Source organism: Salmo salar, chromosome 05 (genome assembly GCF_965601325.2).
Source record: "Salmo salar chromosome 05, fSalSal1, whole genome shotgun sequence".
NCBI lineage: Eukaryota > Metazoa > Chordata > Actinopteri > Salmoniformes > Salmonidae > Salmo > Salmo salar.
Window position 1 is genome coordinate 50,157,509 of NC_138295.1, and position 25,601 is coordinate 50,183,109.

At 42.9% G+C, this 25,601-nt stretch overlaps 1 protein-coding gene and 1 pseudogene across 1 annotated transcript; one reads left to right on the forward strand and one right to left on the reverse strand.

Moving 5' to 3' along the window:
* The first annotated feature begins 762 nt into the window (after positions 1–762).
* LOC106604994 (serpin B6 pseudogene) lies at positions 763–1,959 on the forward strand (annotated as a pseudogene).
* Positions 1,960–4,801: 2,842 nt separating this feature from the next.
* LOC106605030 (F-box/LRR-repeat protein 4) lies at positions 4,802–24,059 on the reverse strand. The gene is made up of 9 exons (XM_014200258.3): positions 23,903–24,059; positions 19,740–20,019; positions 19,223–19,565; positions 16,762–17,098; positions 15,283–15,527; positions 14,643–14,856; positions 7,466–7,537; positions 6,984–7,296; positions 4,802–6,740 (listed from the first exon to the last, which is right to left on the reverse strand). Exons 2-9 carry the CDS (start codon positions 19,891–19,893, stop codon positions 6,577–6,579), a joined length of 1,842 nt encoding a protein of 613 aa, XP_014055733.1. The 5' UTR covers positions 19,894–20,019; positions 23,903–24,059; the 3' UTR covers positions 4,802–6,576.
* Between the last annotated feature and the right edge of the window lie 1,542 nt (positions 24,060–25,601).

Genomic DNA, 25,601 nt, shown 5'->3' on the forward strand with positions numbered 1-25,601 from the left:
TTTTTCTAAAATTCTTTATGATATTGGAGAACACATTAAGAGGGATCTTAGACCATTTCTCCATACAGAATCTTTCCAGATCCTTGATATCCTTCCTCTGTGCTTATGGACTGCCCTGTTCAATTCAAATCACAGGTTTTCAACAGGGTTCCAGTCCGGAGACTGAGATGGCCATTGCAACATTTTGTGGTCAATTAACCCTTTCTTTATGAATTTTGATGTGTACTTGGGGCTATGGTCTTGCTGGAAGATCCACGTGCGGCCAATATTCAGCCTCCTGGCAGAGGCAACCAGGCTTTTGGTTAAAATGTCCCGGTAGTGGGTAAAGTTCTTGATGCCATTGACCTTAACAAGGGCCCCAGGACCAGTGGAACCAAAATGGACCCATAACATCAAAGATCCCATTTTTTACAGTAGGTATGGGGTTATTTTGTTATTATGCTTCTTTATTTCAACACTAAACCCACTACCGGTGTGTGTGGCCAAAGAGCTCTATTTTCATGTCACCTGACCATACCACCGTTTCCAATCAAAGTGCCAATGCTGTTAAGCAAACTCCAGGCGTTTACATTTGTTCAATGACATGAAAATAGAGCTCTTTGGCCATGCACACCAGTGGTGGGCTTTGCTTTGAAAGAAAGATTGGCACCCTTGTACTTTTGACCTAAATGCATTTTCTCTTCACCTTTGAGAGCACATCCTGCTCTATAAATCTCACATCAGTTCATTTTCAGTTCCTCCCTATCGCTCACAACAGTTATGATGGCATCTCTGTCTGTGTCAAACAACAAATTCTCCCTGAATCTCTTCAAGAAGATCAGCGAGAGGAACAGCGAAGGAAACATCTCTCCTCTGATCATCTCCTCTGCTTTCGCTATGGTATTCCTTGAGGCCAGGGGCAATACTGTTACACAGATGTCAGAGGCGCTGCACCTCCACAAAGCTGAGGGTGACATCCATGATGGGTTAAAAAAAACTCCTGTCCGAGCTGAACAAAGACAAACCCCATACACACTGAGCCTGGCCAACCGCCAGTTTGAAGGGGCCAGGGGCAATATTGCTGCACGGATGTTAGAGGCCCTGCCCCTCCACAAAGCTGAGGTGTTCAGAAAACTCCTGTCTGGGCACCGTACGCACTACCCCCTATGCACTGAACCTGGCAAAGCCTTTACAAAGCTTTTCTCTGTGAAACTAGAAAGTATTACGGTGCCAGGTTAGAGTCTGTCGACTTTGAGTCCAATGCAGAGGCAGCTAGGGTTAATATTAACAACTGGGTGGATAAAAAGACAGAGGGAAAACTCCAGGACCGGTTGCAAAAGGGAGCTGTCAACAACCAAAACTTGTTGGTGAATGCCATTTATTGCAAGGGCAAGTGAGGAAAGGAGTTCAAGGAGAGATCCACCAGAGAAGCACAGTTCAAGGTGAGAAGAAATTAGAGTAAGCCAGTGAAAATTATGTATCAGGACAGCATGTTCTGCTTGACCTTAATCCCTGAGGTCAACTGCTAGATTCTGGAGCGATCTGAGCATGCTCCCGGAAGAGACAGAGGACAAACTGGGCTGGAGAAGCTGGAGAGGGAGCTCACGTATGATAACTTTGTTGCATGGACCAGGTGGGACATATGCACTTGCCCAGATTGAAGATGGACTAGACCTGCGACCTGAAAGCCGTTCTGGTCAGCATGGGCATGATGGACTCCTTTGAAGAGTTCAGGAGTAATTTCTCAGGGATGTCACCCAACAACAACCTGGAGTTGTCTGAGGTGGTGCACAAGGCCTTTGTAGAGGCGAATGAGGAAGGCACCGAAGGCTGCGGCTACCACAAGGCGGTCTCCCTGATCAATAATGTTAGGGAGAGCATAATATACGTACCTTCAAAGCCGACCACCCCTTTCTGTTCTTCATCCGCCACAACAGTACTCAAAACATCCTCTTCTGTGGCAGGTACTGCTCCCTTTAAAGTGATGCTACAGAGCTTTTGTATAAACGGGCCCCCAATATTTTGCACAATTGTGTGCAACGTCATTCATTTCATATGTGTTACGTCCTGCAAAAAAAAGATATGTTACGAATTCCAATTCATACAATTGGACTTTGCAATGCTTAAGTGTGATCGTCCTTGTAAACAACATTGTCATTTTTAATAATTAATGTCAATTTATGTAATCTTGGTTAACCCAGTAGTAAAACTTGTGTAATCTGGTCAGCTGCATGATTAACTTCTGGGCCAAAACGTGTTAGAAGTTGAGAGTTCCGGTAAAGACGAACGTCTAGATTCAATCAGATCAAGCGCTAACCGGCGATAGCCTACACTCGCATAGGTGATGTTTTGGCGGTGTAAGAAGTGGAACTGTGTTGGAGTTGTCAAATCGGCGAGGAGCTGCTCTTGTGATCATTTTCACGAAGCCACACCCGTCCCACTTGCGTTGGAAGTTCAGAACATGAAAGTGTATGCTATATAGAAATAATGACCCTCAAATTGAAAATCATTAGATGTGATCATGAGAATTTCTATCAGCCTAATCGAGGTGTAGATAGAAATTCACATTCCAGTGTTCGAACATTTCTCTTAAAGCGACTCAGTGCAGCCAATGGCAATGTCTGCTTTAGGTATAATGCTGGGAGCCGCTTCTGGATTTGACAGCTCAAAAGCAGTCCCACCTCTGACACTGTCAAAACATCAGCTATGCGGATTTCGGCTAAAGAGAATCTGACTGAATCGGGCCCAAAGTCTCCACCCTCACAAAGCCAAAGCCCCCCCATGTGCAAAGCACTTGCATTGAAGCAGTTTAGGCACTGCCTTCGTCCAATCCTAAAACATCCAAATAAAATAAAAACAGAACTTCTGCTGCTTGTCATCTCACGCATCCCATTCAGTTCCAACTGATTCTTTGGTCTATACGCAAAATCTGCCTACAAGAGATTATACTGTTATTTTATGTTTGAGGAGTTGTTTAATGATGTAATTATGTTGCATAATAATGTCTGTGTAATCTTAATTGGAATATTTGTGTGTTTAATTTGTGTCTGAAAAAAACTACATAAAAGGTTTGGCAACCTACAGAAACATGCATCATAAATCCTTCATAAAATCAGATATAGCCCGTTTCTGGCTGTGGTAACTAGAGGAAACCATAAAATGAACAAAGGAACCCCACCTTTCTGAAAAAACTATAGCTTGGACAGAGGGAAATTTCCAACAGTGACATCACTGATCCATGCACTGCTTTTTCACGCAAGTGTGCCAACAAGAGCCAACCTGTGCAGGCTCAGATATTTTAATTTCACATGATCCTTTTCCGCCTAGTTCCAGCAACTATGATGACTATGACAACTATGATGATCTATGATATATATAACTATGATCTATGATATATAGAACTATGATGATCCGTAACCAGGCCAAGCTTGGTTTGGTTCGGCTCAGTATTGTGGAAGCCGTCATTATGCCATGCTTAGATATTTGCTTGTTAGACCAGCAGTAACCACAATAGTTCAAAATCATCTGTTGGGACAGTTAACATCTGCTCCTTCCTTGTTTAGGGTTCAAAAATTTGACTCCAGAACTTTTAATTTAAGAGGCAATCATTTCATTCAGACTTTTTACTTCTAGATTCATCTGGCCTGGCTCTTGCAAAACAAATACAAGCTAAACTAATTGTTGAGGATCCCCTACGGATGCATTAGGATTATAGTAGAGCATGACAGCGAAAAATCAAGCCGCTGCATCGAGCGGAAAGTCTCCATGAATCACGTTTTGTGTGGGGGGACAGGCAGCGGCGGTGGTAGTGGCGGATCAGTAATCATCGGGGAGGCAGTCCAAATTAATACTTCACCGGCAGCCGCCTCGTTCTCCATCATTAGGGCACATTACAGGGCCACAATATACATCATTAAACCGGGCACAAACAATTTATTAAAAGGCAATTAAGGAGACAAGAGAATGTCACTTCTCCCTGTAGTATTAATAGGCAGTAAAACGGCAGAGGGTTAAGGCTAATGCTGAACTTCCAGTCAACCTTACTAATGGCCTCTAGTTGTTCCAAAAACACAAGATGACCCTTTGCCTGGCTTCCCAAACTCCTTGCTCTGGCCAAATGCTTTGCCACACCCACAGACATTAGTTTCTTCTCTGCAATGAGTCTGGATCTGAGTAACTCCATGATAATTTCTAGAACGGGAAAAACATTCTAACCATTCTGATTGGTCCCAGAAACCATTGGGCTAAGAAAGAGCCAGAACACACGTGTGTAAAGTCTATGGGTTAAGCAGAGGTTTGAAAATGTGTCATTAGCTTTGTTACTCCGATTGGTTAAAGATGATCCAATCACTGATTACTTTGTTTGGTACAACACCCCTCAATTTGACATCACCACAAACTACTTCAATGACGGCAATCTCCGACTGAAGTTCGTAGCAAACGAAAGAGCAGCGGGAAAAAAATTCAGTTTGAGTCGTCAGGCAAGAAGACTCTACCCCTACACTTCAATATAGTTATTTCTGTTGAGTCACCGCTCATGATAAGGCACCTCAGGAAAAAAAAGGGTTCTACATCAAACCTTTTTCCATCTAAAAGAAACTTGTCATTTTAGGGTTCGTTGTTGGCTGAAAAGGTTCTACCCGGATCCAAAAAAGAATTATCCTACAGGGACAAGCCAGAGAACACTGTATGGCACCTTTCTATTTAAAGAGTGATCAAAACAAGATGGTGTAATGTCAGCACAATGTACACTATGAGCCATAAATACAAGGCAGTCGAACCTGGCATTTCAATGGATATACAGTTGGGGATAAATACGTAGTCTCAGTCATCAACCTTCAGTTTATTTAAAATTAAAGCACCCAGTTTCGTCGCAGTAGAGGTGCAACCTTTTTCACTACTTTAGAGCGGTTATTTGCCAGCAAGTCTTGATGACACCACACCTGACATTCACACTTAGTTACGGGTACATTACTAAAGTTTTTACAAATGGCACAAAGTTTGACCACACACTAACTGGGAAAGGTCAATCACTGCAAAAATAGCAGGTCCACATAAATAAATGTCTGTAAATAAAAGTAGCGTTACAATGTGGTGAAAATTGTGGTGGCTTTGGTCAACTAGTGACAGGACAAAAGGAGAGGAACTAGATTTGTGTAGCACGATGACAGATTGTGAGTGTTCGTTGAACGAGTGTTAACATTAATATGTTTTTCAATAGTTTGCCTGTGAAGGTTACTTTAGTGATTTGAGTGTGACCAGACCACATTCCCACAGATAAAATAAAATGTAATCCAAAAAGCAGACATTCACATAACTGCCACTTAATAAAAAGGGAATTGAAAGATGGAGATAAGATTCTGTTTAAAATAAATATGGCTTTGCATGTGTCAATCAAGATGACAGATCTGCATGGGTTTCTTCACTGGTCAAATAAAGCTATAGTGAGGGACCTGGGATTTGCTAGTAACTTTGGTAGAGGACAGGAAGCAAAGCATTACAAATCACTGACACACATGGACACCACATTCAGTCATGAATATAAGGCACAAAAATACTTCACATACTAGCTAGCATGTGCTCAAAATGAAACTTCAAGTTTTGCATAAAGGTAGATTCAGCTATACAAATGTCAGTAGCTGCATATCAGGCCGATATCCACAACAACAAAGATAGTGAAGCGAGAGGATAAGAGAGGCTATTCTACTCCGCAGTAGTTGCCCCTCAACTATCACATTTGCAGGAGTGTGAAACGACCTCCCATGCACATGCGAAGATGCTCTGTTTGGGAATGTGGGTGCTCACAAGTACAGCCTATTGTATAGCGTTTATTCCTCAATATCTTTGTTTCACACTGCTGCTCGTATCGCTGAGTCTCAGTTTAAAGGAATTGCTTCGTAGCATTGGAGATGTGCAATAATATACTACAAGATCAATAAATAATTAAGGATGGTGATATAATTTTACAATCATACAATGTACAACATCAAATACACCCCAAAAATGTTTTGTCTCAGTATCAGTGCCAAATGTAAATTTTTCTGAACTCCCATAATTTTCGTTGTCTCAGAACAAACTGTGGCAGTGGAAATCAAACAGGACTCAAATGTTTAGCTGAAAAAAATTAATTAAACAAATTAAAACAATATGAACAAAATAAAAACCCTGAGATTTCAGATTCAGATGCAACATTGCAGTCACCCATTTTACAAAATGCGTCACAGGAGGGGTGGACAGATGACAAGCAGCCGCCAGATGTGTCAGTTACTAGGCTGACCAACGATGAAATCTAGCGGCTTTGAAACCGTGACCCTGATTTCAACCAGTTTTCCTCTTAAGACTCTTTCTTGCATTCAGCGGCTTGACACGAGGAGACTGTGTTGAGGTGTGGGTGAGGTGTTCAGCTGATGCTCAGGGCACCACAACACTCCTAACCATTCAGTCCACATTACAATAGGCCTCAGTGCTCTCAGCCATCAGGCGCATTCATTGTACCCAATGGAAATCCAGTACTACTCCTCCCCGCTAGTCTAAATTAGCACCTCCCCCTGGTGTCCCTGTGTCACTGCCCCTGTGTGAGGGTGGGGCTGGGTGAGGTCACTGGGTAAAGCTCTTCTTGATGGCCACGTTGGGGAAGAGTCCGCAGAGCTCTTGGACGATGCGGGCGTCCACCTGCGAGCAGAAGGACACGTCCAGGAGGAGGAGCTTAGGACACGCCTGCAGCAGCTTCCTCAGGGAAGAGGAGCTTACCATCCGGGTGCCTGTCAATCAATAACACAAACATACCACACGAGTGAGCAACATGTGTGTGAACACTCAGAAATACATAGATTAATCAGATAGGCAATTACAGACAAATAATAGTGAATACTGTGTTTTAAATGCTCCAAGTAAAATACTATATTCAAATATCGGGTGTGAACATAAAATTACTTTATATAAACTTGTGTGAGACCGAGAGAAAGAGAGATAGATTAAGAAAGAAAGGGGGAGGTAGTACCCACCCAGTATGTCGAGGTGCTGCAGTGCGGGGCAGTTGGCAGCCAGTTCCTCAATGTCCGAGTCGCACACGGTGCGGTTGGCGGTGAGGAAGAGCTTCCTCAGGCACGGCAGGTTGCGGGCCAGGTGCTGGAAGCAGCCTGAGCTGCTCTGCAGCGTGGAGCACCAGCCCAGGTCCAGCTCCTCCAGTAGTCTGCACCCTGCAGCCAGCTCGGCCAGGCCACGCTCCGTCAGGTTTCTGCAGCGCCACAGGTCCAGGGAGCGCAGTGAGCGGCAGCGGACAGCCAGCATGCTGGCCACCACGTCATAGTCGTCTATCTGCAGGGAGAACATAGGGGTGGTGACCTCAGGGCTGTTAGCTAACATAGAATGACTGAATCAATTGTCATGATTCTTGATTGTGGTTAGGAGTTAAGCTGATCCTAAAATGTCTATCTGGCGCAAGAGAAGGGTATGATAGTGAGTGCATTTGTGGGGGGCATCTTACCATCACACAGCTCCCCAGGTTGAGGTGTCTCAGCTCAATGCAGAACGTTAGGATGCTCAACATGGCTGTTTGCTGCAGCAACATAAACAAAGCAAGAGAGAGAGAGAAAATGTCACGAAGTTGAGTTAAGTTTCTATCAACTCACCCAAAATATGATGATTGCACCCCTTTTTGTACACACACAGTAAAATGAGACTGAGGTATGGGTATCAAAGGTGTCACTTCAAAAATTACAATAACAGGTCTACCCATGTTATTCAATATCTCTCCAAGATGACTTGGTCTAGCAAACACACAACTCAACAGTATTAGGGTAGTATAACATTTCAAAACGTAAAAAAAGACATTTGCTTATCACCAATCCACCATTGCTAGACAGGGATAGAGGTGAGATTTCAATGTGGAACTGTCAACATTCCACCGAATGGCAATTGAGTGTGCGTGACATGTACTTTAGCAAGCATCTCTAACGTGTATGCTTGTGTGTGTTGTGGTCTCTTTTTATGCCTTTTGACAGTCAGAGAACTATTTAATTATACCAGTGACAGCTTAATGACAGACAACAGGGCTGGATGACACATAGGACTGCAGACACACACACACACAGCCTGCTCAGTCTGCCTGCAGTAAACAACCTGAAAGCCTAGTCCTCAACCTCACTGCACTGGAAAGACTACGGTATGGTGTCTGCCTTAGGAAAAGGCTGAAACATGAGAACAACACTCAGAAATGCTTTGTAGCAAGCCTGGGCGAGAACAGTGACCCGAGATCTGAGTTCATTACAAATGATGACAGCAGAGAATTAGTCCTACGTAAACCACAATGATGCCATCCACAGGTCATGCATCTAATAGGAAACTCGACTACCTCTTAACCCATACACCGCCAATATAGCCATGTGCATTAGCCTAAAAATAAGGCATAACTTGTGTTACATCGTCGTCTCAATATATGCTACTCAGCAAACGCTTTTAACCAAAGTGACAATGCAGTGAGTGCATACATTTTTAGTATGTGATCTCTGTGGGAATTGAACCCACAACCTTGGCGCCGGCATCATGCTTAAGTTATGGTTGCCCCAAGGTTCGATACTCGGCCCACTACTGTTTACAATCTATAGAAATAACATCGGTAATGCTGTAAAATGCAGATGAAACCGTGTTCCATTGCGCCATTGGTTGGCCAAGCCTTTTCACACATGAAATCTGATTTTCAAGCACTGCGGAGGACACTATTGGATCTAAAGCTAGTACTAAACTCAAACAAAACACATGCTTTTTTTCTAGGTCCCATAACCCAGATTTAAAGGAATGTGTAATTACTAGTATGAACAGTACACAAATTGAGTGAGTTCCTTCCTACAAATATCTTGCTATCTGGCTTGATGTCAAACTGTCACTTTAAAAAACATGTCACTGAGCTGGTAAAGATGTTGAAGTTCAAGGTTGGTTTCTTTAACAGAAACAAACTTTTGTTAATAGGAAGGAAATTGTCCAGGCCACTTTTATGTCTATTTTGGATAATGGGGATATTATCTATATGCATGCAGCAGCATCTACACTTAAACCAATAGATGCTGTTTTTCATTGTGCCCTTAGGTTTATTTTTGTTGACGGTTATAGAACTCACCATTGTGTTTTGTATCAAAAAGTGGGTTGGGCTCTTTGTATGTAAGGAGAGAGAGCAGCATTTCTTTGTGTTCATCTACAAAGCACTCATTCAGAAACGTCGTATGTATCTATCATTAATTCAATTTAGACATACAAATGACCAAACCCGGTCTCAGGCTTGGATAACACTGGACGCCCCTTCGGTCTCCACACAGTTGGGTAAAGCGGCTTTAAGTTTTTTGCCTCCCCTTATTTCGATTTTTTTTTATTTCACCTTTATTTAACCGCGTAGGCCAGTTGAGAACAAGTTCTCATTTACAACAGCGACCTGGCCAAGATAAAGCAAAGCAGTGCGACAAAAAAACGACAGCAGTTACACATAAACAAAAATATACAGTCAATAACATGTGGAACAACTTCCAGAGCTCTCTGAAATGAGATGTTCTGGTCCCCCTTGGTTAGTTCAGAGTAATGAGTAATTCTCTATGTTGAGAAATGTGTCTGTTTTTCTTAATAAATGGTTTGTAATTTTGTATATTGTATGTGTTTGATGTATTTATGCAGGGCTCATCTGTACGAGAGACCCTAGTGTCAGTATGACTTTCCTGTGAAAATAAAAAAGAATGCTCTTACCACATTCTTACCAATTGAGCCACACCGGACCGAAGGAGCAATAGCATCACTGTTCTAAACAGCGCACCTAATGTGACAGATTCAAATATCTGTTAGAAATTTAGAAAGAGGGAGAATCTAATAGCAACAACTAGGATTGTTGCTAATATGACTAGGACTGTTCCTTTGGCTTCTGGACAATGAAAGAAAGTTGATATGAAAACCAACAGAACAGGAGAGAAATGCTGTTTAATGGCATGAAGTCTTCATAAAAGAATTGCCTCCACATTTCTATGGTTGGATTTTTGGTAGGCTATTTTGAAGCAAGGTAAGACTTTCCTCGTTACAGGGAAGTAAAACTTCCAGGTTTGAAACTATTGGCGCAACGGTCTAAGGCACTGCATCTCAGTGCTAGAGGCGTCACTACAGACCCTGGTTCGATTCCAGGCTGTATCACAACCGGATGTGATTGGGAGTCCCATAGGGCGGAGCACAATTAGCCTAGCATCGTCCGAGTTAGGGTTTGTCTGGGGTAGGCCGTCATTGTAAATAAGAATTTGTTCTTAACGAGTTAAATAAAGGTTAAATAAAAAATAAATATAAATACTGCCTCATGCTTACATTGCAAAGTGGTGGGTGACGCGCTGATGCACTCGAATGGCAAATGGGAGGCTCGCTTTAATTCCGAGTTGAGATTGAGAAATACACATTGTAACTCTTTTTAAATTGTGGCCATCAAAACAGTTAACAATTCTAAATGCAATCGTGTGCTATTTGTTACGCAATGACTGGGCTTATAAAAGGATGTTTCACTCCAGTAGGCTACCAGCTTTATGAGGAGCTGCTCTCGAGCTGTCTGACAGTTGATAGGCCATTCCGCTCCTCAGACTAGGCTCTGTATGATGTGCACGTGTGATAAGTAAGATAGGTGATTATGGCTAACGAAAATACACACTTGCCAATTTAATTCCAGTAAATTATGCAAATTAACCTATAGACCGATAAGCATGACCGGTCAAATGCATTTTTGGTGGCTAACCGATTAACATCCCTATTTAGCATACAGTGCGTTCAGAAAGTATTCACACCCCATTGCTTTTTTCACATTTTGTTGTGTTACAGCCTGAACTTATTAAAACGTATTGAGATTTTTTTGTCACACATAACACGGCATAACGTCAAAGTGGAATGTTTTTCAAAATGTTTACAAATTATAATTACAAAATGAAAAGCTGCAAGGTCTTGAGTCAATAAGTATTCAACCCCTTTGGTCATGGCAAGCCAAAATAAGTTCAGGAGTAAACATTTGCTTAACAAATTACAAATTGCATGGACTCACTCAGTGTGCAATAGTGTTTCACCCTTTAAACCCCAATATAATTCTAGAATGCTGCTGTGGATTACTGAGAATTTTCAAGATAAAGCTCATTCTCACACATTTCAAACAAACAGACATAGCTCAAAAACAAAGAACAAAATGAGAATTACAAGTTAACTTATTAAAGAATAGGTTGTGCTCTTTAAAACTATGACACCACATTCACGTCAATAGGAATAACACTCATGCTGTCTTCCATTGTGTAAAGACACTATCAAAAAACGATTAACACTCAACACAACAAAAAAAAACTAGAGTTTTAAATTGCAGTACATTTGACCAAATTACTCACTTAAAAATGTACCAAGTACAACCCATACTTAGAAATATTATTTACATATGAATAAATCAAATTATCCAAAATGTGACCAGGACAATATTCAGAAACTATTTCAAAACACACACACAAAGTAGGCCATTTGATTGACAATGATTCTTACTTCTGTAACAATTTAGAAACGCAAACAGCTATTCAGAGACTACAGTATTTCAAAATGTAGGTAACCTCTCTCAATAAGATTTAGTACAGACCAGGGCTGACAAAATTTAGAAATAGTAGCCTACTTTGACAATTCAGTGAATGCAACAAGTATTAGATAGAGACGGAAAAAGAGAATATACAAAACACAACAAATGTTCAGAGACAAGAGATTTGTAGGACATATTCATATTTCACACTGTCACTTTAGTGTTTGCATTTAGCATACAACATGGAACTTCTAGAAGCATGGCCCCATCCTGCAAAGTGGCATAGAGCACCCAAAAGGAGGTTTCTACATATCTCCCATTTTTTTGCACTGCGTCCACTCTGGATGCACACCAAACACCCTCTCTTGTGCCCTTCAAACTTCACCTGCTTTCAAATTAGTTACAACTCAGTCCACACGCCCTAGTGCCACACTCGTCTCCCCTCTTCCTGCCACTGAAGCAATATCAAAGTGAATGCACAAGCAGCATTTTGAATGCCTTCAGGGACCAGCGCCTGTGTTTTCTGGGAAGGGGCCTTTGCAGGATCCCCCATAAAATGTACGCTTATGATGGCAATGTTGAGCATCCCCCAAAACACATACTTCCACCATTTTCTACGTGTGCATCCAACATTGTAATAGCTCCTCAGCTGGTCAAGATGGTCAACCCCGCCCATGTTCTTGTTGTCATCCATTACAAGCTCTGGAACAGTTAGAAGTTCCTACTACTTTTAAAAACAACTCCAAAACCCATGCCACTGTCACTTTAGGCCCAGGCTGTGTGGTACAAGGGTGAATGGTGGGACTTAAGGCAGACACGCCATGGAAATGTAGGCTCCCCTCTCGGTGTGCTCCCTCTCCCTCCAGTCTTTTCTCCCTCCTCGTAACATCTCTATCCCGCCAATTATCTCTAACTCCTATTCCTCCCTGCCTTTTACTGCTGAGCCCTGACTCTCGACATCACTTCCTTCACTTTCACTGACCTAGAAGAACAGTAACAGAGGGAGAGGAGAAACAAATAGGATACAATTGTAGTCAGGAACATAATCCCTCTCCCTGCCTCGCTTTTCCTTCCTCTACACATACTCTCTTCCTAATAAGGGGTTCCCATAATAAATTGTGTGATAAAGTTAGCTACACGCCTCCCATTCCACACATGCACGCACGCACAAACTCTCTCTCTCTCTCCTCCAATCAACTCTTGCCTGACAGACTAACTACAGACATCACCAATGTTAGCTGATTTGTTACGAAGCTGGGACAGTTTCCAAATGAACTGCATCGGTAGAAAACGGGACAAAACAAGCAACTTGTTAGCTGGCTATCTGCACCCAGCAAACATGCCAAACCATAACCTAAACCCAACTGATAAACGACTTCATTGCAGTAGCTAGTTAACAGGTTGTCTGTAGTAGTGAAAGTGACAGCTGAGGTTGACGCTTCGTGAGCGCCGTCCAAATTCACCGCTACACACAACTTTTCTTGCCTGACAGACTAGCTAATTAGCTAGCTAGCTATAGCAAGCAGTTTCCATATAATTACATTGGTAGAAACAAGAGAAAACAAGCAACTAGTTAGTTGACTATATACAGCTAAACACTGCAACTATTTCCATGAGACAGAGAGCAATCATTCAAGCTTGAACACGTGCACGGATGTGCTCGCCTGTACCAACAAAATGATGATTTACTAATCTGTGAGCTATTCCCCAAGTTTCACAGCATCAAACATTGAAGACACCAAACTGCTATTTACTTATTTCACCTCGACATCATCACTTTTCAAAGTGCAAGGACGTGTGCGAATCCGTATCACCAACCCACGTAGATAAAGCCTCTTTCACAGTGAAAAGTCATGTCTGCTTCTACGATGTAATTTTCAGTAATGAAGTTGACGACAACAGGTTGTTAGAAAGTTCATTTTGCAATATTGACACAGATATTGTTAGAACAAGGCCGTTCACGGCCATTACAGTAATTTAAAGAAAGGCCGTTCTAAAGTTAATATGATTTTTGAATGACTACCTCATCTCTGTAACCCATGCAGGTACACAGGTAAGGTCCCTCAGTCGAGCAGTGAATTTCAAACACAGATTCTACCAGAAAGACCAGGGAGGTTTTCCAATACCTCACAAAGAAGGGCACTTATAGGTAGATGGGTAAAAAAGAAAAAAAAGCAGACAGTGAATATTCTTTTGACCATGGTGAAGTTAATCACTACACTTTGGATGGTGTATCAATACACCCAGTCACTAAAAAGATACAGGCGTCCTTCCTAACTCAGTTGCCGGAAAGGAAGGAAACCACAAGGCCAATGGTGACTTTAAAACAGTTCGAGCTGAATGGCTGTGATAGGAGAAAACTGAGGATGGATGAACAACATTGTAGTTATGCCACAAAACTAACCTAATTGACAGAGTGAAAAGAAGGAAGTGTGTACAGAATAAATATATTCCAAAACAAGCTTCCTGTTAGCAAGGCACTAATATAAATACTGCAAAAAATGTGGCAAAGCAATTAACTTTTTGTTCTGAATACAAATTGTTGTATTGGATTTGCCTCAAAACACAACATTACCGAGTACCACTCTCCATATTTTCAAACATAGTGGTGGTATGCTTGTAATCATTAAGGACTGGGGAGTCTCTCAGTATTAAAAAATCAAACGGAACTGGAGCTAAGCTCGGGCAAAATCAGTGAAGACAGTGAATGTTCCTGAGAGGCCGAGTTACAGTTTTGACTTAAATCTACTTGAAAATATATGGCAAGACCTGAAAATGGTTGTCTAGCAATGATCAACAACCAATTTGACAGAGCTAGAAGAATATTGAAAGGAACAATGGGCAAATGTTGCACAATACAGGTGTGGAAAGCGCTTAAAGACACCAAAAGGTCCTTCTACAAAGTATTGACTCAGGGGTGTGAATACTTATGCAAATTAGATATTTCTGAATTTAATTTTCAATACATTTGCAAAAAGTTTTCACTGTCATTATGGGGTATTGTGTGTAGATGGGTGATTTTTTATTTTTATTTAATCCATTTTGAATTCAGGCTGTAACACAACAAAATCTGGAATAAGTCAAGGGTTACTTTCTGAAGGCACTGTACCTCTATCTTTGTGCGGTAGAGCACTAGCCGGCGCAGTTGGGTGAGCTTGGAGATGTGTGTGAAGGCCTGGGGGTGTAGGCGGTCGCACGAGGACAGGTTGAGTTCCTGCAGCCCGGGACACGTCTGGGAGATGACCTCCAGACACGGTTCACTCAGGAAGTGACAACACGACAGCTCCAGACACACCAGGCTCCCGCCACATGCCTTCATGAAGCTGAGGGGTAGGAGGGGGAGGAAGTCAGACCTGTGTTGTGGCGTGGCAACACAACATTAACAGGGAAGTTCCGGATTTGACAACTTTATGTTAGTTTCAGTCTAAAGTTTTATTAGTTGCATGTACGGGATACACATGGTATACACCGTCCAACTAAAAAATGCTTACTTGCAGGTTCCTTCTCGACAATGCGACAACAATAAATAATAAAAGGTAAGAATATGAACATAAAGAAAATGGCTCAGTAGAATAAAGATTTTAGCACAAGTAAAATACAGAAAGGTACAATTTATAGTCCAATATTTACACAGATGATTCCTCACCCTGAAATCAACGTAAGTGATGGGCACACACATGCCACGCTGAAGACAGACCAATGAACCACAAATGTCCAGATCGTCTAGCCCCCCCACCCCATTAACTCACCTGCTGAAGCCAGTGAGGGTGAGGGCTCCGCGGTTGCCGGTCCAGGAGAGGTTGAGCCTCTGAAGCAGGGTGCAGCGGCCCTGCAGGTGGCCCAGGGAGGCGTCACTGAGGCGAGACCAGTATGGCTGCAGGCTCAGCTGGATGTACTGGAGGGGGTCACAGCAGTGCTGGTGGAGTAGCTTACAGGTCTGGGTCAGGCGACACAGGTCGGGCAGGGTCAGGTGGCTGACTATCAGCTGGATCAACTACAGAAAGAGAATAAGAGAGAAGGGAGGATGGTGGGAGAGGGAGAGAGAAAGATAAATAATGGAGGAAGAGAGAGAAGGAAAGCAAGAAAGCAAGAGAAAAGTAAACAGAAGGGATGATGTCAGGCAGAGCAGATTAATATAAAAAAGTGTGTGGCACACACAAAGCAATATTCTTGTGGCAGTGAGTTTCAGTGTGGCAGTGAATCTGCTTGTTTGTGCAATATGGATGTGTGCTTCTCTCAGTAAGACAGAGGTAGAGAGAGAATAGATGTGTGCATGTGTGCAGTGAATAAACAATACGCTGTCTGTTCAACAGGGTATCAAGCAAGCAGATAATAGCTATATTGTATTTCACACACACACACACGAAAATTACTATTTTGTAAGCATAATATCAAATATCTCCATGGGTTCAAGCCAGTATGTTTAGGTCTATGGGAGATATCTTTTGTCCAATTAAGTCCTCGCAAAGTGCAAAAACTGCCCAAGATATCCTAAGCATAAACATTTTCAGTAGATAGGACTAACCCAACTCAAAATCATGCAAACAAAAATGATCACTGATGAAACATCATACTGGTCACAAAGACAACACACATTTGTATATTTATGCACACTCACTCCATTATTTGTTCAACTGAACACTCACAGACTTACATGGTGACACTAAATAGGCCAATTGGGGGCCTTTAGTCAGTCTTTCTTAGTCATGTGCACCAGGTGTAACTGCTCGTACATGTCACTTTTTGGGCGAACCGACCGAATTCAATTGAAATTCTATATCACATGTTATAGATCTGTCATTCTCATTAAAAGCAAGTCTAAGAAGCATTATATCTGTTTTATGTGTGCTATTTCTATGCTTCCATTAAGTTTCACTTCTGCGTCTTTTACTTTCAGTTTTGTACACCAGTTTCAAACAGCTGAATATACAATATTTCTGGTTATGGAAAATATTTTTCATAGGGGTTTAGATGGTACAATGATTCTCTACATTATACTTGCTTGTTTTAGTCACATAAACTGATATCAGGCGTACTATTCACATTTTTGCAACCAGGAAATGGCGGAGCGATTTCTGCATAGTCCATCTTTAAAACCAAAGCGAGAATTGTTTGGAAAACAGCATCTTGCAATTGTCCTGCAACTATTGCCGTTTCGTGGACAGAAAATGCAGCCAGCAGCCATGTGTTGTAGTATATGTGAGTGTCTAATAGCGTATTCTCCCTACCTCGTAGGGCAGTTTATCGAAGTATCCATTCCCCAGGTTAATGTGCTTGCCATCCCCGGCCTGTCTGAAGGAGGCTCCCGGGTCAGACAGCTCCTCATCGCTGTCACTCAGGTCACAGATGTCGATCCTGGGCATCTTATAAAGGGAGAGGATGGGCCTCTCTTTCTGGCCGCGCAGGACGACGGCGTCCAGCTCCGTGTAGTACTTTAGCAGGGAGCTGTTGACCTCCACGCGGATCAAGTTGGTGGGGAAGCTCAGCTGCTTGATGCTGGGGGAGAACTGCCTGGCCTGGGGTGTCAGCACCTTGGTGGGCTCCTCAGCCCACAACACCTCCCACCTGGGGACAGACAGAGGTACACCTCTCAGGAGGTACACACGCACTCACCACTCTTCAATCTGAGACATTCACTTAGGGCAGTTTTCCCATACACATACTAAGCCTAGTCCTGAACTAATAAAACGTGCTCAATGGAGATTCTAAGTGAAAGTGCTTCTTATTCCGAGACTAGGCTTAATCTGTGTCCGGGAAACCAGCCCATTGAGTACAAACACGAATTTCGTTGTGGTCCTGTGTAGCTCAGTTATTAGAGCATGGCAGTTGCAACGCCAGGAGTGGGTTAGAGTCCCAGGACTACCCATAAAAATAACATAAATAATGTGCACCCATGACTTTAAAAAGGTCCAATGCAGCCGTTTTAAGCTCAATATCAAATCATTTCTGGGTAACAATTAAGTACCTTACTGTGATTACTTTTGACCATTTTAATTGAAAACAAACAAAATAGCTTCTTAGCAAAGAGCAGTTTCTCAAGCAATCACTTTTCTAGGACTGTCAGAGTGGTCTGAGTGGGGAGGGGGAAACTGAAAACTAGCTGTTATTGGCAGAGAGGTTTGGAACTCTTTCTTATTGGTCTATTAACTAATTAAAAGAAAAACTCCATTCCACAATTGAGAGCATCTTGACTGGCTGCATCATTGCGTGGTATGACAACTGCACCGCCCTCGATTGCATGGCACTACAGAGGGTGGTGCGGACAGCCCAGTACATTACTGGGGCCGAGCTCCCTGGCACCCAGGACCTCTATATCAGACGGTGTGAAAGGAAGGCCCGGATAATTGTTAAAGAATCCAGACACCCAAGCCATAGACTGTTCTCTCTGCTTCCACACGGCAACTGGTACCGGAGCAACAAGTATGACACCAACAGGCTCCTGAACAGCTTTCTATCACCAAGCCATAAGACTGCTAAACAGATAACAAAATGGCTACATGGACTATCTGCATTGAACCTTGTATTACATTTTTATTTTTGCACAGACTATGCACACACTCACTCTATGCCCACTCAGTCCTTAATTTGCTCCACACACACACACACACACACACACACACACACACACACACACACACACACACACACACACACACACACACACACACACACAGACTGTATACACACACATTTCAGCACATAAACGCATGTTTCAAATAAACGCTGGGTCTAAATGAATTGTTTGAGGTTACCATGGACACAGCTTTGATATTCCTACGGTCATGTGCATTGAAAACATTCTTTAAAAATGCTTTCATCGTTGCTAGCCATGGCGCCACCAAAAAGAAAACACGACTTGTGATAACCGGTACCGCTCTCCATGGTGCTGAATGGCGAAATTGGGGTGTATGATAGGCAGCCTAGTCTTTGCAAGTCTGACCTGCGATAAATTTGTTATTATAACGGTCACAATAAACAATGTGGTAGTCTTTTAAAAATTGTATTGAGCAAAAGCTGTGTGCACTAAGGAAATAGACAACTGACTCAAATAGAAGCCTGTCTCATAATGCACACCGGTTGTGTTGAGAGATTGAAGCAAACAAACACCCGGACTATTAACTTAAGTTTTACGGTACATATATTTTTTTTACCATTATTTTACCAGGTAAGTTGACTGAGAACACATTCTCATTTACAGCAACAACCTTGGGAATAGTTACTGGGGAGAGGAGGGGGGGACGAACGAGCTAATTGTAAGCTGGGGATGATTAGATGGCCGTGATGGTATGTGGGCCAGATTGGGAATTTAGCCAGGACACCGGGGTGAACACCCCTACTCTTACGATAATTGTCATGGGATCTTTAGTGAGCATAGAGTGTCAGGAAACCCGCTTAACATCCCATTCGAAAGACTCCAATCACTGCCCTGGCGCATTGGGATCTTTTTTTTTTTTAGACCAGAGGAAAGGGTGCCTCCTACTGGCCCTCCAACACCACTTCCAGCAGCATTTGGTCTCCCATCCAGGGACCAACCCTGCTTAGCTTCAGAAGCAAGCCAGCAGTGGGATGCAGGGTGGTACATAGGGAAGGTGTGAAAGTAGCTATGGATGAAAAGCAGAGATTTCACGATAGAAGATTTGTCAAAATACAGTTCTACAACCCAAGTCCCACACCACCACTGGTCCTCACCTGACGTCTGTGGGAGGGTTCTGAGAGAAGGGGTTGAGGGAGCAGGCCATGATCTGGACAATGGCACCCGGGTGGTAGGTCTCCAGCACCTCCACAGCTGTGGGGTAGACAGGCTCCTCGAAGGCCAGCTCGATGTAATCCTGGCTGTGGAAGGCCTTGGGTGTGCGGCGGAAGGGCAGTGGCGCGCTGGCACACTGCTCCCACCACGTCCCGTATGCCCTGAACACGGCCGTCTGGGTGAAGTCCCCAGAGCTGGGGTAGACGTTGGGCATGCCGGCCAGGTTCCACATGGTGTACGACATGCTGTTCTCACTGCCGTAGTGGGAGCTGAAGTCCAGCACCTCTATAGGATAGGATAAGGTTAGTCCATCTGATCCCAATCCATCAGACAAAAGCACACAAACACACATTTTGCGAGGAGCACAGTGTCAGCTCCAGTGCAGCACACCTGGAGCTATTTTAAGGGGTTGGACTAAGTGCCTTGCTAAAGGGCACAATAGCAGGTGAATGATCATACCTTTGGCATACTGTTCCACCTCCACGCTGATGGGCAGGGTGGCCCGCTGGCCTGACTCCACGGCCCGCCTGCTGGTCAGCGCCTCACCCCGAGTTCCGCTCCTGGACCGGCGCCGCAGACAGATATAGTAAAACATGCTCAGAAGGGTTAGCATAGGGAACAGTTGGTCAGGGGAGCAGTGGGCTGGGTGTGGCTTGTGGGAAGAGGCCCCAGAAGCCCGCCTGGCTCGGGAGGTCGTGATCAACACAGCGCAGGCTACAGGCCCAGCCACTTACAGGACCTGTGGGTTAGGGAAAGAGACAAAAAGACACACAAGGCAAGAGTTAGAAAAGCAAGACAGAAAAAGATTCCCCATTGATCCTCAAGAGCGCTAGTAGTAAAACCTTGGGCCAATCCTTGTTTTCTTCACAAATTGCTATGAAATAAGCAAATGTATCTGTATAAGGGATGGATCGAAGTCAACTTTATAGCTTGCTATTACAATAATATATTTTATTAAAAACAATATGTTTCTTGCTCATGATGTTATTGAGTTCTTGACCTCACAATAAGACAGATTCAAGTAACTTACACTGTGGTTCTGAAACTTGAACCATTGAGGCACAATCAATAATTGCATAATTAATTTCAATTTCCATCTTCATTTGAACAAGAGGGCTTTGTGTTGGAGCCTATTTCTTCCTATTTAAGAAATAAAAGGTAGGCCTACCTGTCTGACAGACAAAATTAGGCTATAGGCTGCTATGTCCATAGATTTGGTCGGTCAATTACTCCACCCACCATTCACTCTTTAAATAGCCTCCCTCCATGTCAGTGAAGGGCTGTTAAGTTAAATCCAAGACTCAAATTGAGGGGGTATGTGAGGGTGCCATAAGCCTGCCTTTTATTAAAGAAAATGGCAAAAAGCAGAGGCCTACCCCTTGTCATCTTAAAACAGATCCAATTGTATAAAGTGATCAACAGTGCAGTCGGAAAGTACTTTTCCCACGTTGTTAGGTTACAGCCTTATTCTAAAACTGATTGGGAAAAAAACGATGACAAAGTAAAAAAAAACAGGTTTTTACACATTTTTGCTAATTAATCAAAAATCAAAAAACGGAAATATCACATTTACATAAGTATTCAGACCCTTAACTCAGTACTTTGTTGAAGCACCTTTGGCAGCGATTACAGCCCAGAGTCTTCTTGGGTATGATGCTACAAGCTTGGCACACCTGTATTTGGGTAGTTTCTCCCATTTATTTTCTGCAGATCCTCTCAAGCTCTGTCAGGCTGGATGGGGATGCACAGCTATTTTCAGGTCTCTCCAGAGATGTTTGATCGGGTTCAAGTCCGGGCTCTGGCTGGGCCACTCAAGGACATTCAGAGACTTGTCCCGAAGCCACTCCCGCATTGTCTTGGCTGTGTGCTTAGGGTCATTGTCCTGTTGGAAGGTAAAACCGTCCCCCTAGTCTGAGGTCCCGAGCTCTCTAGAGCAGGTTTTCATCAAGGATCTCTCTGTACTTTGCTCCGCTCATCTTTGCCTCAATCCTGACTAGTGTCCCAGTCCCTGCCGCTGAAAAACATCCCCACAGCATGATAATGCCACCACCATACTTCACAGTAGGGATGGTGCCAGGTTTCCTCCAGACGTGATGCTTGGCATTCAGGCCAGAGTTCAATCTTGGTTTCATCAGACCAGAGAATCTTGTTTCTCATGGTCAGAGTCTTTAGGTGCCGTTTGGCAAACTCCAATCGGGCTGTCATGTGCCTTTTACTGAGGGGCTTCCGTCTGGTCACTCTACCATAAAGGCCTGATCGGTGGAGTGCTGCAGAGATGGGAGAACCTTCCAAAAGGACAACCATCTCCACAGAGGAACTCTGGAGCTCTGTCAGAGTGACTATCGGGTTCTTGGTCACATATATGTTTAAACCCAGACAGCTTTTAGGGAAACACTTGTAACCTTCTCTCAATGGGTTAAGCCACTTAAGAAGAGTAGCCAGCAGTTAAAACGTACATTTGTATGCGTGGGTAGGCATACTCTGTCTGCCTAGGCCTAACTTCTGAAAGTACCAAGCTCAGATTCCTAATGACGTCTCAGATTTAATTATTAACAGGGACAGCTTCGTTGCAAACAAGACACACTGATTTGGCATGCAATTCCACGTCATTCTACGTAATTTTAATACCACACAAATTACAGAAACTGTCCCTGTTAATAATTAAATCTGAGACGTCATTAGGAATCTGAGCTTGGTACTTTCAAAAGTTAGGCCTACCCAGACAGAGTATGCTTATCCACACAGAAAAATGTAAGCCTGCAAATACGATGGTAGATTCATCCAATGTTTTTACTATAAATTAGATCTTTCCACCCCTACTCTTCTCCACGGTGAACCCACAACCTTCTGGCCCGCAGCCCTGAGCACTATCAACATTTCTGCATTGCCATGTAACGCTAACAGGACAAAAAGTCAAAGAAATGAGGGCAAATGGTAGACATGTTCTCTGCTATCCATATTGTTTTAATTATTATTTGGGGTATAGGAGAGGGTCACTTGCATTTCCAAGCATTCAGAGGTCAGACTTTCTCCATGTAACCCTTATTATAACATTTACTCCCTAAACTGACATATCTTCTAGTCTACAACAGTTTGAGTATTATTCTCTACCTTAGCAGCATGTATGTTTTTTGGTTTGCTGTCTGTTTCTTCACACCAAACAGATGTTTGCGACAGTACCGCTCTGCCACAAGGTGGAGAAAATGGGCTAACTCTCCTTGATAACTAGTCCTGATGATGTCACTTTGGTTGGAGGTAAGTAGCAAATGGCTCAAGGCGAGGGATATACTACAAAGCAAGATCAATGAGTTAGCCAGCTAACTTGTCTAAATATTCTGCATTTTTTTTTTTTTTTTTTTTTTAAAGATGAGCTTGAAATAGGCATGGTCTGATTGACCCAACAACCAAAAACCTATTTCTTAGTTTAGCTTTTAATGAACCAGCTAGCTGGCTTACTTATTGATTCTGTGGTCCTGTGTAGCCAGTTGGTAGAGCATGGTGCTTGCAACACCAGGACTGTGGGTTCCACGGGGACCAGTATGAGAAAAAAAATAATCAGAAAACGTATGCACTCACTACTATAAATCACTCTGGATAAGAGTGTCTGCTAAATGACTAAAATGCTACGTTTTTGGTCAGAGAGCACACAACACTCCCCAATGACATCACACCACTCATGTTATTATCGAAGTTTACCCTGTAGTTTCAGTGTTACACAAAAACACCTAGCCTAGGCTTACTGTTACATGTCTAAAATGAGGATGAACTGCTGTCGTACTTCCTGCCTAACCATTTGGTTTTCCATGAACACAATCTTCCTCTTTGGTTAGGCCTAGGCTATATCAATGTCATATAGCAATCATAAATTATAGCCTACTCCACCACATGAATTTAGTCTCAAACCAACAGATTGGAAAGCAAGTTTCCTTGCAAAGATACTGGCAAAAGGATAAAAACATTTCAGCACCGGATAATACCTTAAAGTGAAATGATTGTACTATTGATAAATACTACTTCACGTTGAGCTGAAACATCAAAGCTTTAGATGTTCCTTCACAGATGTGTGTCAAATTATCTTTCCTCTACTTCCCTCTCCGTGGGCCTACCCCCACCCTAGCCAAATTTTGTAGCTAGAATCCCTTTAGTTTCCACAAATTCTTGACATAGCTAGCTAAGCTAAACCTACCCCAAACATCTGTCAACAAGCGACAGAACATGCCATTGCAGCAATGCCAGATATAGCTTGTTACGTCGTTGTTGTTGTAACGTTAGTTGTTCTTGTGATGTACTATAGCTAGCTAATGATAAACCATGGAACACACACTAACGTTAATCAACCAGGAATGTGGCTAGGTTAGCTGTGATTATCTTGACATATGGTGGACCAAAAATAAACCAGTAAAAATAAATATAATTTCAGCTAAAGTTGATGCAAATGCTCACTTAATCTAATATTTAGAAGACTTGATAATATGACGTTTGTAACTGACGAACATGTAAGTGGATATTGTAGCCAGATAGCTAACGTTAGCTAGCATGATTTGTCTAGCTAGCAAACGACTAACTACTGTGGCAGACTCAATAATAAGAACAAATATAACAAGGTTTACATATGTACTTACGTTAACAGTAGATCAAATTAAGCATTCATATAGCAAGACTGTCTTTGTTCCATATCTGAGATTATTTTAGCAGAAATCCTAAAACGGCAGACTTTTGTTCTCACTTCTGTTTACATCGAGTATTAATGCCTATGAAGCAGAGCATTATGGGAATTATAGTCTTTTGTACTGGAAATATATTTATTCTGGTTGTGTATGTGTGATTATAATCAGGAATTGAAAAAAAGTGTGAATAAAACATTTTTCTGTCAGAATTGACTGAGAATGTAGTGGTGTGACATTTATCCTCTCCTAACAGAGCACTCTCCTGACACAACCTGCCTCTGACCTCTCAAGGCAGAGGGACTGCATTGTTGGCTGTCCATCACACACACACAGAGACAGAGAGACAGAGAGACGGGGGAGAGAGAGAGAGAGAGAGAGAGAGAGAGAGAGAGAGGAGAGAGAGAGAGAGAGAGAGAGAGAGAGAGAGAGAGAGAGAGAGAGAGAGAGAGAGAGAGAGAGAGAGAGAGAGAGAAATATATTAATATATTAATGGTCATGTCTTGGCTGGCATTTGCATAGATGAATGACTTGTCCAGTCACTTTGTCTCTCTGGTGCATTGAGGCCCTATTGTCACCACAAAAGAGCAGTGGGTCCCTACGGAACCCTCAGCAGCCAATCACAAGCAAAGCTCTCATTAGCAGGCGTCCTTTGTGGGTGACGAGAGCAGATTAATTACCTTTGACTAACAGAGCTGCATTTCTCTCTTTCTCTCAATTTTAACCTTTTTTTTGTTGTTGTAATAAACACATCATTTTCATAAACATCAAATACTTTTTTTTATCTTTGAAGCTTTGGTTTCAATTCAATGACAAATAGCCAAATATATTTGGCATCATAAATTAATTGACACGATTAGCATATTTCAATGCGTTCAATTGTATTATATGTTAAATATTGTAATAATTTCTTATCCCTAGAATAGGCTTTGAGACTGCTGCGGTCATTGGACACTGGCTGAGGTACATTACCAAGACACTGGAACAGAGGAGAGTATCAGAGGAGAAGCTGGTGTCCATCCAGCTGCAGAGTTAACGAGAGAGGAGGGGGATGATTTGGAGCCAGCAGGCACCAGGGCTGCCAGTTCTGTGATTGACAGTCCAGGCCGCACTCAGTTCCTCTAGGCATCACCGCCGCCGAGCCTGTCTACTGTCAGGCCTTTGTTCCGGCCCACTGTGCACACATGCATATACACATGGGTGAGCACACACAAATGCAAATGACCACACACACACATAGAAACACACACACACACAAAAAAGTTAATTTCTGTCCCTGTGCTTTGCCCCAGCTGTCAGAAGCTTAGTTAAATAATGAATCTGCCCCTCTATTGCCTCTGTGGAGAGGCTAAAGAGGGGGTCAGACTAACCTAATGTAAAAGACTTGCTTGCTTAGCGAGTACCACTTCCTCCCGATTCAGCCCATACCTGGCGCAAACTCGGGACCTCTGCCTTACTAGCGCATGTGATCACCCACCTGAAGCGTCTTACCAGTTGGCGCCACACTTCAAGCTGGCTATTCGCTGGCGCAAGTGGGGACACTTCAAGCTGAGGAGTAAGTTTCACACATCCACATGTGCTACATTCACCCCTCAAACTTACTCAACAGCGACCCCAGCTTTGAGCTGAGCGCAACTGTAGATGTGGGTCACGGCAC